Consider the following 16,830-nt stretch of genomic DNA (forward strand, 5'->3'; position numbering starts at 1 on the left):
AATGAAAGAGCTGGACAATTCTGAAAATTAATTTTCTTCTTTATCTTCTATATAATCTTACTGCTTACTTCGATGTCTCATGTTCAGTTATTGAATCTTGATGCATGCAACATAAGTGGATGTGGAGACGTTCAACTGCTGGATTCAGTAAGTGTAGATCCTGCTTACATAAACAAAGACTCATGGAAAAAAAAAAAAACAACAAAAGCAGCTTTGGGGGTGTTTTACATGTACGTCACGATCTCACAATCTCGTCCAAGTTAACAAATTGCATTTTAGAACTGTGTTTGGTAATTATTGCTTACCTTAGAAGTAAGACCCAGGCATTATGGTTGGTTGGAATTCATCTGAATAAATAGCAGTTTGGCACATTCTTAACAAAAACATTATTCATTAGAACTATTACATATTAGCAGCACTGAATAACATTTGGCAATTGCTTTGGGTATACATTACTAAAAGGTCCATAGATGCATACAAATTGCTTGGTGTGCTGATATAAAACAGGGGCAGTAATGAAATAGTAGAGTGAGTATTAAGCTCTAGGACTGCAGTTTCATTCTGCAAAACGTTCCTCTTGCAATTTGTAAACATCTTAGAAACTTGAATGTTTTAAGCTATTTAATGATTGTTAGTCATAAGACTTGATTTGTATTTGCTGCAGGACGCACCTGCCCCTTTCCTTCTGCAAAGAGCACTAGTCACAGACTGAGTTGTTCAAATGATTTTCAGGCATGACAGCAATAACCCCTAAGGTCTGTAGAGTTTTTTGAATGCAGGTTCCTGCAGGCAGTTATCATAAAAATATGCTTTGAAGAAAGTAGCCAAATGGGTGCTATGACTAGTAGTGCTGAATGGTAGGGTATTAGGAAGCGCATAGATACAATGGAAGACTGTCTTGGCAGCTCCTTAAAAAGAAATGGCCTATCTTCATATCATGTGTGACCTGCCTCTGCCCCTGTGCATGGCTCTAGATGGCATGAAAAGGAGAAGACATTTCTAATGGGTGTGTAAATTACTATTCTTATAAGAAGTTTATATTATATCCCACTCAGAAAAGGTGTAATCAGGAAGACAGAAGTTTTTCTGTACATGCAAATTTTTCTTTATCATACACAAACATAATTTCACAAAGAAGAAAGGAAGCTTTAACAAAAGAATTTCTTGGATCTCATTATAGTATCTGGACACTCCTGGACCTCTGAAGAGCAGGAACAGTGCTGTGAGATGGTTCTACTGTCCTAAAGAACAGAAAAAGCTAGACACACATGTTCAAAGATATTGGAAATGCTTAACTTCCATATCAGTCTAAATTACTTGCTCAAAGTCTCTGAACAAGCAAGAAGCTGAATTTCATTACCTCAAGTTCTAGTTTTATGGCTTATGACTGTATTCCAACCACTCAAATCTGCACATAATCTATTAACACAATAAAGGTTCCTTCCTTTATTTAAATCCAAATGGTTTCCAATGCATCTGCTTCCAGTTCTGTCAGCAATCTGGAGAATACTTTGCAGCTACTTTAAGGTAGATATAAGGTTCAAGAGTCATAGATTTGTATATATGTTACCCATCACTGTGACAATGTATAGGAAATGAATCTGTAATGGAGCCAACTTTAAAAGTTGGAAGGAATGATATATTTTCTACAAGGGGAGAGGACTAGAGTGCTTCGTGTTATCTATTTTAAAATTTTTTACAGAAAATTAAGAGATCAGCAAGCTTTAACCTGATTTCTAATTCATTGATATGAGATGAAACTTTGAATGGAGGGAATGACTAATGGAGGGAATGTGGAAGAAAAGTGTAACCACAGCCAATTGTTTCTTGTATTCTGGGTGATAACAGTCTATGGACACGGACTTGTGGAAATGCATTTGGGAGAACAAAAATGCCAAGACAGGAGTTTGAACAGACAGTGCTTTTCTTCTGATGTTTGCAACAGTCTTTCTAATATCTGTTAGGATGCTTTCAGGACAGCCAGGATTTCCCCATTCTTAAAGGCAATGTGCCATCAGGTCTTCAGTGTCTTCAGACCAGTCCAGAAGCAGTCAGGCATCAGAAAGATGACATTTATCACAAAGACTTCCTCCTTTACATTGTAAGTTATGATTTGCTTTTACCGTCAGTAGAATACATGGCAAATGAAATGTGTCTGTGTGCATTGCCATAATTCCTTGATGCAACTGTCTTGTTTGCTTGACATCAGCATTTTAAGAGAATGTCTAACAGAATCCAGAAATTCACATTTCATAACCAGAACTTGATTTCTGTTAGGTTTAAGAACGATTTTTGTAAGGTGGTGGTAACAGAAGACACTTACTTAGCCTTGAGAGAAAACACATTAGTTCCATAGCAGCATAGTAATCATAAAAGGAAGGGGAGTGTGATAGAGAGTTGTAATTTACTGCCTTTGAGCATCTACTGTGAACTGAAATTAGCACATTCTTATTATAGTTCCCAGTGATGAAGTATTTAATTACTGGGAATAGCATCGCCTAACTATATTTTCGAAATGGACGTACACTTGCCTTCTGTGTTGAAATTATTTGAAAGGCTTTTTGCTTTCTAGTAGTCAATTTAAATAGGAAGAAGAATCTATGGTTAAAGGCTGGACTGCTCAATTCTTCACAGGAAGCCAGTGCCTTCAGCTGGACTTTTGCACTAGCATAATTCAGCTCTAATTCACGTGTACAACATTATTCACTCTTTTATAGTTAGACCATAGAATCAACAAAACAAATTTTAAATGCATCCATGAACAGAATAACATCACTGCTTCTTGAAAAAGGGAGAGAAAGAGGCAAACTGCTTGATCAGATGAGATGCCCTTCACTTCAGAGCGCTCTTTGGAAAATGGTTACCCAAGGCAAATATGCTACACACAGAGCTCAACTCTGATTCTCTAAGTAGTCTTGGGTAAACGGGCTGGGAGAAGCACAGGTCAGAGCTGCTTCCAACAACAGCTGGCAAAGTCATTGCTCATCTTTTCTTAGTGGGGGTAGCAGCCTGCTCTGAGCAGGATCTTGTCCCTCAGAGCCTCTGTTTCTGCTCGTTCAGTAGAACAACATGTGGGGAAATGGAAGCCCTCCCTTCCTCTCTTAGGTGGGTGTAAAAGTACGGTGAGCAAGGATAGACTTTGGGTTACAGGTCAGTAAAAATGGTGAAAGGAGGGTATATTTTTTCTGTCTGGTGAAGACTGACAGTTACTGCTCTGGGATCCCTTTTTATTTACGGAATAAAAAATACCAAGGAGAAAAGCTATTTATATTATTAGATATTCTTTCTTTATTATATGACATTGTTAAAGTTTTGGCATTGGAATTCATTTAACTGAAGTGTGGTCATTTAGAAAATGCTGAGAAACCTGAAGTTTCGCTTACATAGTGCTAGTTACACACATCCATATACAGTAAAGTTGCTGGTAGGTAAATTCATAGCATATATAGCACATCACCACTGAAAGACTGGCAACCAGAGCATATGAACAAGCCAGTGAGTGTATTTTCTCTCACTGTATTGTGAAGCTAAACAAAGAGCATTGTGCTGCATTGACTAAGGCTTGAAAAGACTCTAGGTTATATAATAAAAACTATATTTGCTGAGTTTCAGGTTAACATGGGGCACCTGAAGAAAAGGATGATCACAGGTTTGCCTATCGTTTTTCTGTAGGTAAGAGGCCAGTAAAGAGAAGGAACTATTCATGCTTTCAGCTTGAGTATCATTGGATTTAATGAGATGAGTGGCTAAAACCTCATGCAACACTTTGAAGATATGGAGGTCACTCTGTCTTTTACTCTGTTGGAATGACTGATAAACCACCCAGGAACTATATATAGATTTTGAAACAAGTAAATAAGTCAGCATTACAGTAACACTGGTACATTTGGCCAAATAAATCAAAATATTAGGATAAATTAATTATGCAAAAATAGGGCAAGTTATAACTGACTACATGACAGCTGAATTGAGCTACTATGGAACACTTTTGAAGACCTCTCCATCAATTCACAACATGACAATAAATATAATGGCATAATTTAGCATGACAGCAGAGCTGGCCTTTAATTTTATTTAATGTGTTTGTTTAGATGTAAATATGATATTAGAAAGCACCTATCTGAAGTGCCCTTTGATATTCAACTCACAGCACAGAAATAATTATAAAGCTACAGCAGGGATGAACTCAGACCTTGGCAACAACTTAATGTGCTGACCAACAAATAATTACAGAACAAGATGTTCTGCCCACAGATTAGAGCTACCCAGTTATCAGAGTCTGACCTTACCTTCTCACCTCCAACACTTTTTGGATGGATATTTAACCAGCTTGGCTTTACCTGGAAGCGTTTCCAGAGGCCAAGAAACTCAAGATACTAAGTACTTGCTTTTATAAACAATGACAGTGTCAGCTGCTGTATTTAGTCTGGTTTTGCCTGGAGGAGGAACTCGAGGCAGGAAGGGTGAGTGAACAGACTCTAAATACATATTTCCTATGAAAATGTCCTTCATAACACACCTGTAAAGTGAATGAAGACTTGGGAATGTTTTTGGGCACTCTTATCTGGCAGAAATTTTTTGCTTTGCCCTTTTCTCCTAGAAACATTGCTGTGCACATTATTGTCACCTAGAACAGCCACCCAGTTTTGGACTCCTGGTCAGCTGGCACAATTCACTGTCTTTCACCCCAAATCAAGGATTTTTATGGCTATCACTCCTGAGGTCTTATTAGAACTTGCCTCTCCAGATGAGTCCTTTAGCAAAGGAGTAGAAGTGTTTCTGCAGCCATGACAATCTAATGGAAGATAAAATTTCTAAGCATACATCTTTCTTTAGACAAACTGGCTGAGTTGGAAAGATGAGACACTTTCGGTGCACCAAAGTTGTTCTGCTCTGACGAAAACACATTTGGCCATTTGTGTGTATTGAGCTTCAGAGTTTTTACACAATGCTGCTTTGAGTCTTGTTGTTAACTACTATCCTGGTTATGCAGAAGTAGCCATCAGCATCTTAGTCCTGCATTAGTGTTCATATGATGATAAAAAGGGTGTTGAGGGATTCACGTTTTTTGTGCCTGAGTGACTTGAATGATGTTTCTCTGTTTAGAAGCATCTCCACTTGCAGACTCAGCTTGGGATCTGAAAGTCAAGCTGTGCATTTTCTGGCTCATACAACTTTGCCATTAAAACTTAATTACAGAGAATTCTGCTCACAATTAAACCTTTGCAAATAAATTGTCCTCTGAGTTTGCAAAGAAATAGTTGAGAAGGCAGCATTTGGTCCTGGAATTAGAAAGCATTTAATGAATCTTTTGGTGATACATGAGCCAGAACAGAAATCAGCTTTTTCTCTCATAACTTTGTCAACACTAAGAAGTGAAAGAAAAAAATGTTTTAAAAATTTACTTTAGTACTAAATACACTGGATAAAAATACAGACAGGAAATAGATCAATTGAGTGAAAGGATGCAATTTTTTGACAGTTGCTTTTCGGTGTAAAGATACATTTTATGAAAGACACAGGTATGTGTTGGAAGAAAGAATTTTCTTTTATATATGAAATTGAGTCAGACTGTCTTGGGGCTTCATTTGCTTAACTGACAGGCAGAAAATAGGATTCTGACTAGTACTGCAGCTACGCTAGCTTCACATGGGAATTGAAATTGAAAGTAATAATAAACTGTAGTGTTAACCACTCCTTTATTAGAGCAGGGACTGAGGATCAAGGGGCCTAAGTTCTTTCTCTGACTCTTTCATTGAATACTTAGCTGATCTGAAAAATATTGACTTAAATATCAGTTTGATGTTCATGGATTGGTACTACTTGGTCTTGACCCACAGTCTCAGGGACAGGCAGTTTCGACTCCCAGGCAAGCAGCCCAGCATAGCCAGCAAAACTTGCACATATGCCCATACACAAACAGGACACCTCTTCATATTATTTCTCACATAAGCACAGTGCCAAGATGTAAGACTACTGTATAGAAAGTACATTTCAAAGCACCTCCTGGTGTAGGAGAAAAATTTCAGTCTCAGACAGTCGCAGTACTTTTTCTTATGGCAGCATCTCTGTTTCCTCAAGAAATGTTTTCTGGATCAAATTTGGTAGCCAGGACAAATTGCTGTACTGTGCAGGGCACAGCTCCCACATTGCAAAGGAGGACTAACCTTGTCAGAAATGAAAGGATTTTGTTCTCCTGGGACCCTAGGGACTGCAAGGCAACCCACATCGCTGGGGACAGTGGTGAGCACCAATAGACTGAGAAGAAGTTTCCCTTTCCATCACAAGTTGTTTCTTGAGGCTGCAGCAGCAGACACCTCACATCATGAATGCTTTCAGCCAAGCACGAGTCCTAGCATTATTCGTGCCTCTCAAAACTCTTTCCTACTACTGACAACTAAGTTGGATATCTAGTGCCTGTGCCTCTAAACAAGAAGCAGTTGGTCTATCCAGTACAGCTGCACTGCAGCTCCTAGAAAGCTGGGATTGGTAGTATTACCCACTGCAAAATATGTCGGCTCATGCATTTTTTCAAACTTCTGCAATGGTTAGTCTGACCCACATGATAATAAGATTTATAAAGAAAGGAAAGAAAACAAAAACATTTCAGAGAAACACAACATAATTCTTTGTGCACTCAGCACTTATGAGCAGTCTTTTTACTTATTCAGGCCTGCAAATAAGGCCCTAAAATGCTCTCCAGGCATGATCTGAACTGAGACTTCAGAGAATGCTCATGTTTTGATCCTGTTTCAACTCACTTGCAATCACATGCCAGCCACCTGCCTTCCTTGAGTCTCTATGAACCCAGCTGGACTTTTTTTTTTTTTTTTGTAAAATTGAGGATTTCAATGAAAACCAGATGTGTCATCCAATCCAAACTTTCCTGGGTAAATAAACACTCACTCAGTTCTGTCCACTTAGTTAGGGTATACCAAACCATCTCTAATAGAAATGCTTTCACAGGCCATTTAGTAAAAATAAGGTCCCAGTTCTAGGGAGACATTGATTCTGTATATTAATGCAGGATATAGTGACAAGAGTCATTCTGCCCCGGTTGGTGCCTGTCCTTCTTGTGCACCGTGGTGAGGTCTTCTTAGATGAGAAAAAAGCTTAGCGGAGATCATGAAAGCCAGGAAAAAGCCTCGGGTGGACTCTGCAGCCCACAGTTTAGTGAGGAACATGAAAGGAGATTGTACATCGAGGTGTTTGTAAAGGAACATGAAGCAGTGTGGATCAACCATGTAAAAGAGTGGACCCTTGGCAGCAAGCAATAACAGTAGGAATATTTGGAGACAAAATGTGCTGAAGAACAGCATTTTCATACCTTGTTGGCAGTCAGCCCTTTCCCCCACCTCAGGCCGGGGAGACAGATGTTCCCCCAAAAAAATTCATTAAATTGATGTAACAGAAGACAATTAATTCTCAGTGGCAACACTTGGTACTGCCACTGGTTGTGTTCACATCACAGACACCCTGCCCCATGGCAGCTGGGGATTGCTGAGATCTCATAGGCAACCAGTCAGGTGAAGCAGTAAATGCAGGGTCCCCAGTACACAGTTCACAAAATGATACGTTCATGTAAATCCATCCTCGTCTTTTGTTGCTCCAGCTCTCATAGTCACCTCAAGCAAGGGGTGATGATGTGCTGCTGCTGGCTAGGAAGCAGGAATCAGGAATCTAACAAAACAGTACTGGGGTAATTGGGGGCTGTCCCTCTGGTCTTTGACTATTAGACAATATTTGGGATTACTTCATCAGCACCTAGCCAAAATTATTTGGGTATGAATAAACTAATGCTCATTATTTTAGGAAGAATGTAACAGTCCTTTGTGAAAAAAAAATTTCCAATTCCTCTCTGTTAAGGAGAGCCTGTGGCTTTTACAGACATCCCTGACATCAATGCTCTTGAGCTCGAAATAGAGCTTACCATGGCATTTTTTAGTAGACCTGTGAAAATATTTTTTATTCCCTTGGACTTCCAACATAAACAGATTCTGCTTAACCACGTTTATATCACTTTGTACTACGCAGAACTGAGAATCTTAGAAGAGGACAGCAGGCTATTCTAGGCATCAAATTAAAATAATTTTACATAAAAAATAAAGGAGGAGTACATATACCTTTCACTGTATTTCAAGTGTAGAAGACAATAGTCCACTTGCTCTTGCTGGCAGCTTTTTCACTTTCAATATTTAAAAAGACTTATTTTTTTTGCAGACAAACTCAGACCATCTCCAGGAGTACCCAGAAGAGCTCCAGTAAGAAGCAGGGCACTGGCTGAGCTCTGTGAGTGGTGGGCAGCAAGCCTGCCTGCAAAGGCAGGGCATTGCTGGCCCTGCATGCCCGGTAACTTGCTACTGGGAGAGGCAGAGTCTCCCTGGGCATAGTTTTGCTGTGCTTTGAGCTCAAGAGAGCTGGTGAGGGAGTTGCCTCTGGTGAGGCAGCAGCTCTTGTCCCACAGCTGCCACTGATTTATGGCAACAGCAAGAGCTGGGAAGGTAGTTGGAGGCAGAAATCCATGAACCTACACTCCAGAGAGGCAAAATAGTGCCAGTCATCTTCAGTGAGAAAGGGCTCAGTGAACCTAAAGAGATCCGAACAATGTTACTCTTTTTTGCAGCTCTTCACATTGCTTCCTCCCCACATTTATATTTCAGAGTCCTACATGGACCTGACATGTACCGAAGCCTATGCTGGTCAGTACGTATTTGATCTGAGGAATTGAGAGTGGGATGACAGTTGGTCATGCATAATTCTGATAGTTGAGACCCTAGATGCCTGTGATGGGTAGCAGGAGAGTTGTACAGTAGAGCATCTTGGCAAGAACAAGGTGAGGGAACAAGGGAAAAATAAGCCAGACTGTATGTAGGCTCTCAGGGAAGAAGTCTTGAAGGCATACAGGCGTTGGGACCTCTTAGAAAAGTTAGGAACAGAGAAGAAAGAAGAGAATAGCTTTATACAGTTATATCCTGTCACAAGTGAGGTCCCCTAGGGATCAATACTGGGCCCAATCTTCATAATATCTTCTTTAATATCTTCATAAGTGATCTGGATGATGGGATCAAGTGTACCCTGATGAAGTTACTGATGATACCAAACTGAGTGGGGAAGTGGACGTTTTGGAAGGGAGAGTCAACCTGCAGGAAGACCTGGATAGGCTGGAAGACTGGGCTAACAAGAACCTTATGCAGTTCAACAAGGACAAGTATAAGGTCTTGCACCTGGGAAAACATAATCCAGGAGTGCAACAAAGTCTGGGATCTACCCAGCTGGGGAACAGCTCTGTGGAAAGGGACCTGGGGGTCCTGGTGAACAACAAGCTCAATATGAGTGAACAGTGTGCTGCTGTGGCAAAGAAAGCCAACAGGATGCTGGGTTGCATCAACAAGGGCATCACGATCAGAGATAAAGAAGTCGTTATCCCACTCTACTCAGATTCATAGAATGGTTTGTGTTGGAAGGGACTTCAAAGATCATCTAGTTCCAATCCCCCTGCCACGGGCAGGGACACCTTCCACTGGACCAGGTTGTTCATAGCCCCATCCAACCTGGCCTTGAACACTTCCAGGGAGGGGGCAGCCATGTTGCCTCTGGGCAACCAGTTCCAGTGTCTCACTACCCTCACAGTAAAGAATTTCTTCCTAATATATAATCTAAATCTACCTTCTTACAGTTAAAACCATTACCCCTCGTCCTATCACTCCATGCCCTTGTAATGTGCTTGTCAGGCCACACCTGAAATACTGTGTTCAATTTTGGTCCCCGCTATACAAAAAAGATGTGGACAGGCTGGAGAGGGTCCAGAGAAGGGCCACAAAGATGATAAAAGGACCCAAAAGCCTGCCATATGAGGAAAGGTATTTAGAAGACTTATAGATGTGGTGCTTAGGGACATGGTTTAGTGGTGGACTTGGCAGTGCTAGGTTAACGGTTGGACTTGACGATCTTAAAGGTCTTTTCCAACCAAAACAATTCTATGATTCTATGATTCTAAAGGCTGAGAGAACCAGTTTTTTCCAGCCTTAAGAAAGGAAGGCTTAGGGCAGACCTTATCACCATGTTCCAGTATTTAAAGGGTGGCTACAAAGAAGATAGAGACTCCCTTTTTAAAAGGAGTCACATGGAAAAGACGAGGGGTAACAGGTACAAGTTACTCCTGAGGAGATTCCAGTTGGACACAAGAGGACAATTTTTCACAATGAGAACAATCAGCCATTGGAATAATCTCCCCAGGGAAGCGGTGGATTCCTCAACTTTGTACACTTCTAAGATTCAGCTGGACAGGGTGCTGGGCCATCTTGTCTAGACTGTGCTTTTGCCAAGAAAGATTGAACCAGATCATCCTTGAGGTCCCTTCCAACCTGATATTCTATGATTCTACGATTCTTTGATTCTATGATTCTATGATCCATCCTTGGAGGGAGCTCTTCCCCTCTAACCCCTAACTTCACCTTTGTCCCCTGCCTCCACTGGGACACAGTAAAGCTCAGGGACCAGCAGAGAGAGAGGACACAGCCTCTGCTCACTAGTCTGAAGCCCTGCCAGCTGCAGCCTGTCCTCATGGGCGGTCTGCACTACCTCTCTCCATCCCTGTCCCCACTCCTAGAACTGCTCCTTTAAAACAGGCATTTGCAAAACATTGCTGAAAGCATGTGAATTGTTCTCTCCACACAATATGCCTTAGGGCCAGTAAAGATGAGTTTTCCCATTCTGTAAATAAGGAAATAAAATGAAAATTGTTAAGTGACTTTCTCCAGACCGAAGGAGGAGCCCATACTGGAGCTTGGAAGAGATGGTGAAATCACACAGTGCTTTCATCCCAGGATGAATCCTTTCTGAAAGACCCACATGTCTTGTGAGGCTCTTCTGCTCAGGAAAGGGCAATCATAGCTTCGGCCAAAGAGACAGAAGTGTTGTGTGACATTTCTCTTAGTACTGAGGTCTCAAACCTCTTCAGGTTGTCTGAAAAATATCTGGACATGACTTAAAAACAAAGGGAGCTCTGCTTCTCACAGAACAGAAAATCCAGCCCCAGACACCCCGAGAGAGGCCATGAACTAAATGTGGTCTTGAGGGGAAACAATTACAGGTTTTTAATTTAAGTTTTTTCTTTTACCAGATCCCAAAATACTGGTTTAAGGTTGATAAATTGGAGATTAGAACATACAGAGTTTTCAACAAATTCAGTCACCATATATTGAAGGATTTTTTTAAATAGAGAATTAAATGCATTTTTAGAAAATATGTAATGTCTTAGAGACACTCTGGAGTTGGAACAAAACATGTTTTCTTTATTTAAAATGTAATTTTTATGGATGCATTAGACTTGGAGCCAGAGAAAACATTTTTAACTGCTGAGGTTTTACAGCCACTCTAGGATTAGGAAAGAAAGCTGAAAAAATATTCTGCCTGGCAGATTTTTTAACACTTCGTTTAAAAGTAAAATAAAAAATATTGTAACCCTTCCACCTGTACTGTAGTTCATCCAAGTGAAAGAGATACATTTCATTCCATCCCTCCCTGCTGCAATGAGCCCAAATTTGGGACAACTTGTCTTGTGTGAAAAGAAGGGGCTACCTCCAGGCTGAGGACCACAGCAGAAGCATTGGAGCCAGTCCTTGGCCCACAACAGTGGGGAGTCTCTTTGCTTAACTGTAAGCCTCAGTTTCTTGTGTATAAAATGGAGAGAAAATGTCCTTCCTTCTTCTTGATTCATTTAGGTGTGTTGGGAAGCAATTTGGGCTGTCACTATATCTTGTTTGTATAATGTTTTTTGCAAAGAAACCTTCAGAGATATACCTACTTTTTGGCATAATTCAAGGCAATTGATGGCAGTCTGAAAGTCTGCTTTTGAAGACTAAAATGTGATTTTTTGTTTGCTTAATCAAGTAAATAAAAAGGCATATCTTGATGTGTTAAAACTAAACAGTTCCCCTCTCCAACGAAAGTGTTACCCCCAGGAAAGGACCTAAGTAAGGTCTTGAGCAAACAGAATCTCCCAAACATCAGTGTGTTGGGAAATCACAGGGCCTGACACGGTGCTTCATGCATTGCTAAGAGAGAAACATATGCCAGACTCATGTGTAACACAGTATCTGATGAGTTAGAGCTAGAAGAGGCTTTCTATCCACATTTCTATCCACTTTTTTTTCATGTTGACATTCTTGCACGTGGAACCTGCAGATCTGTGTGTGAGAGCAGATCGTACTCATGAACATACCCAATATGAAAAGGCAGAGGAACATGCTTTTTGTTTACATGCCCAAAGAGACTAATCTACTCAGATGAATAATGGTATGCTGTTCTCCCTCGCTCATGAGGACTTGTCCTGAAGTACTTGATCTTCACGTGTGGTAAATCAGAAGACTGGCATATGCTCCTGCACTGTGTTCGATGCAGGGTGGCTGAGGTTTGATTTCTGCACAGAGTTCTTAGAGGCACTTTCTTTGAAATGTGAGTGCTCCTGAGCTGGGTTTTTTTATCTGTAGCACAGGGCAAAAGGCCATACTCAGTATGATTGTATAGCCCACAGAAGCAAAGAAAATATGGCTGAAAAAGAGCAGGAAAGGTCATCTAATCCACTCCCTTGCTTCATGGGAAGATCAATGTTATCAAATTAACACCTCACTTGACTCTATCTGAAAACAAAAAATAGTTATGTGTAAGGATGATAAAATTTTTTCTCTTTCAACTGTAGAACTGACTTCTGAGAGGTGGTACAGCCCACAAACCCCCCAGATTTGAGGTCCACAGTAAGACATGAGGTAGTTCTTTCATTTTTGTATGTTTCCATCTTGCACTTTCTACACTGCAGGCAGTGCTGATCTCCTAGTCTCGTCCTAGGTCATATGTAGATCACTCTTAAAATCAGTAATGAAGATTTGGTTTGTTTTATCTCCAGTCATTAATCTGGAACTATAGACCGTGTGCTGAATTCATAGTACAGCCTTTTGTAAAATACCTGGAGATGCCTTTGCATGATGAGGTGCCAGACAACTTTGGTGCGATATAGCTAGATGTGTAGAAGTTGTCAGTCTGCACATGTTTGCGAAGAGGACGCTTATTTTCAGACATTAGTTCGTTAAGTGAAAGTTTGCCATTTTGAAAAAAAAAAGGAGAGAAAGCAATGGGCTATCATACACATTTTTATTCACACGCAAAACGTTCCTTTTGTTAATCCTAAGTGTGCCCGTGGAGTCGATTATTCCAAATTCTCTTGCATGGTCAAAAATGCCTCATTGCTACTACAGGACTTAGCCTCCAAATTTAGAGGAAAATTAAAAACACTAACAACAAGCCCTTGGTTGTGGTAGGAAAGAAAGCAAGTGACGAAAAGAAAATCCTCTGACAATGTCAGCATCAAGTGCCTGAATCCAGGGTTACATTTCAAAGATCAGCTCTTATCAGCTCTGAGGAGCTGTTCTGCAGGGGTGCTTTAAGAGACAACCATAACTGCCAAACAAATGCTCATCCCCTAATGCACATGATTAGGGGTACAGATAGACCAGGGAAAGAAATGAAGCAGCTACACATACAGTTTAGGAGAGATGGATAATTTAAGGAATGAGAGGAAGGTGAGGGTAAAGGACACATCCAGATGGGTAACAATCTTTAAAATCATGGAAAAGAATGGAATACAGAACAGCAAGCCACTGGAAAGATTTACTGAGACTGAAGACAACCAGAGCAACTAAAGGTGTATGGTTTTCTCAGCAGAATTTTTAGAGAATGGTGAGAAGAGGGTGAGGTTCATTGTGGGAGCACCAGGGAAAATGGGAGACCCATGGGTTTCACTTAAAATATGGCTGCTGCCCTGACCGAAGACCTGCTGCAAAAGCTGAACCCAGGATCTAGAGGAAATGTCAGCCTGGATCATGGAGATGCTGTAAGTAGTTTTTAGGAAAAAAAAAAATGAAAATTTATAGGCAACAATGTGTGAGAAAAGAAGGGAGACAGGGATTTAAAAGCAGCAGCAGTGAAGGGACAAGGGCAGTGTACTTTTGGGGCTACATATGAATGCTGTCTCCTTTGCAGTTTAAGTGCCAGAACTGCTCAGCTTTGCTTCATGGTTCTCACACCTATTCTGCTCATGAGACACTTTAATATCACCAGATGTAACCCAGATGGTACGTATTAATTTATATATGGATGCTGGAAAATACATATATACTTTCCATTTGAAGTCTTTTAAGTATGATTTTTATATTCATTTGAAAATTGTTCATTTTTATTTGAGCCATAAGGCAGCCAAAATACAGCTCCCAGGTGAATGAACATTTATCTCTTCCACCCTGAATGATTCCAGGTTTCTGTGAGACTACTTTTGAAGGTGTACGTTCATTTCATTTCAGAAATGAGTCTTATTGGCTCAACAACAATGTGTTACTGTCAAGCGTCCGTTATTATGCTGAATAGAAATGCTGGGGAGATAAATTTAGAACATCTTTCATCTCATTTTCAATATTAACAACTGTTCCATAGACTTGCCAGCAGACCCAAGTGTGTGACAAAGTAGAATGCCTCGATTTAAACACTTAATTATTTTCCTGTGTCAAACTTGATTTAATAAGTAATGATAATTGGAGTCGGACATGATCTTTAGATAAGCAATTGAGCTTGCTCATCCAACAGAGCAGGAAGAAGAAGTCGTGGTGGTGTTTGTCATAATAATCTATGCAACATAAACACCGGTATTTAATCCAGTGTTTGGAATCACTGAGAAAAGGTGATGCAAAAAAAAAATACAACTACAGGCAGAATATCAAAACAGTATTAAAGAACAAACTATGCCTCTCGGTTGGTAGTTCCTGGCTCCTTCCATCCCTCCACCCCATTTCTTGTCCTCTGTTTCCACCCCAAAGTGGACACTATTACTGCAATTGCATTTTCTAGGCTCAAAACTGGAATCCTAAGTGCTGTGTTTCTGCCAGAGGTGGACCTTTTTGCCCGGAGAGCAACAAGGAGTAAGTAAGCACCTAAAAATGCCAATAAATAAAAAAATAGATTCATTTTTTAAGCACTGCCCCACAGGGTAGTCTACTATTATTTCTGTTGTGTGAAAGCGTGTAACGGAAATGAAGATAAAGCCAAAACCTGATCTTTGTACCCTTGAGAACAAATGGAAAAGGTATTTTCAGGCCAGTCTGGTGCATCTGGTCAATAATACGCATTATGCCATGAGACTAGAGAAAACCTTTTCCTGGGAGGACCACATTTCCATCAGCGGAGCAGACAGTTGGGGTGGTGCAAGGGTGGAAGGTAATCTTCAGTGCATGTGTCTGAAATGATCAGTGTGGGATGCTCGTTCCACCTGCTTCTCTCCCAAAGTCCCTCAAACCTCAGACCTACCCCCTTCCTTCCCACCAGCCCATTCGAAGTTGCTTCACTCCTACCAGCTCCTCTCCCACAGCTAGTCCATGCTTGCCAAAGCTAGTTAGTTCTCTTTTCATAGCTAGTAGGTGCAAATTTCCACTCTTATGTACGGCAATGCCAGACAAACAAAACATATTCAAAAAACAATAAGCTGTGCATGTGCTTAACATGATTGCATTAGAATAAACAATGCAATGACAAATAATTCCTCTTAGTTCAGGACGGAAAGCACCACCAATTCTAGACTTTAGGCCGAAACTTTTCCTACAGGTGTATTGTTCTGTCATTATCTGGTGTAAAGTTATTATTTACCTTGAACAATTTGCTGTTGGCTGCTGTCAGAGAACAGTCACTGGATTAGATGGATTGTTGGTCTGATGAGATAGGACTGTGTCTTTACTCCATCCCGTCCATCCCCTAAGTAATCTCCGACTTCCCATAAGTCCACTGCTAATTCCAGCTGTTATTCTCCAAGTTCTTTCTGATTGATGTCATTCAGTATTTACAGCACCCTTTTGGTAATGCCAAACTCCAGCACAATATTTCAGGTATATTCATAAGGTATAGTCACATCTGGAGAAAGTACCAAGGGACTTCCCAGCAGCAGACAATTAATGACTATGAGCAGGACTGTAAGGTATCCTGCAGTAGCAATGGCACACATTTTCCAGCAATCACTGCCCAATGCTTTGGAAATAAACACTCTTGTGTTATGCTGCTGCCTGTTAAATATCTTGGCATTTATCTCACAGCAGAGACCACCCACCTGTGCCAGGGTTCTGTTCCATTGACAATGTCTCTTAATGGCATTGTTGTTTAAATAAACAAGACAAGATAATTAAGAGATAATGACAAAGAAATAGGATATTAGTGATAAAGGGTGGTAGATCCCTCTTCCACTCTAACTTCGCTATCTAGAGCAGCCCAGACTCTCTGCCTGCATTAAATTTCTCATCAACATTTTGAGTTTTGAAAGGGGCTTTTTGTCCTTGCTGTTTGTCTGAATTAAATCAGTAAAAGTGAAAAAGTCTGGAAGAAGAGCTCATGACTGGGAATCTGAGAGGATTGGGTGATGCAAAGGTTTTGGAAATGTAGAGGGATGGACCTGTGGCACAAAGGAAAGTGATTCTGTGTGGAGAATGACCCAGCAGAAGCAGCTGCCTGTTTGCTGGTCCTGATAGTCTGGTACAGGTCTGAGTGTTCCATTCCTGCTCCTGACCAAATCTGTTCAGCCATGCAGCCTCTTTTAAGGGCAGGAACGTCTCCCTGCTGATGCCAGCTACCCGGGCTGCAGCTCCACACATGCCTTTTTGGTGTTTCAGCTCAGACTTTTCCTTGTTATTCTCCCATTCTGAGGGCTAATAAAAAAGGCTGCAATCATCCTTTGACCAATCTGTTAGGCAAAAATTAACTGAAGTGGGATATTCAGCTATTCAGAGCTAGGAATAAAGAAAT

General features: G+C 40.7%; 1 protein-coding gene across 1 annotated transcript in view; it reads left to right on the top strand.

Moving 5' to 3' along the window:
- The window catches only part of SLC26A7 (solute carrier family 26 member 7), a 152,937-nt gene extending 143,491 nt beyond the window's left edge, over positions 1-9,446 (top strand). The window contains exons 18-19 of the mRNA XM_068397215.1: positions 8,624-8,699; positions 9,070-9,446. Of these exons, the coding sequence (XP_068253316.1) occupies positions 8,624-8,699; positions 9,070-9,446 (453 nt within the window). The remainder of the gene's footprint in view (positions 1-8,623; positions 8,700-9,069) is intronic.
- The last annotated feature ends 7,384 nt before the right edge of the window (positions 9,447-16,830 follow it).

This window comes from Nyctibius grandis, chromosome 3 (assembly GCF_013368605.1).
Source record: "Nyctibius grandis isolate bNycGra1 chromosome 3, bNycGra1.pri, whole genome shotgun sequence".
Taxonomy (NCBI): Eukaryota; Metazoa; Chordata; class Aves; order Nyctibiiformes; family Nyctibiidae; genus Nyctibius; species Nyctibius grandis.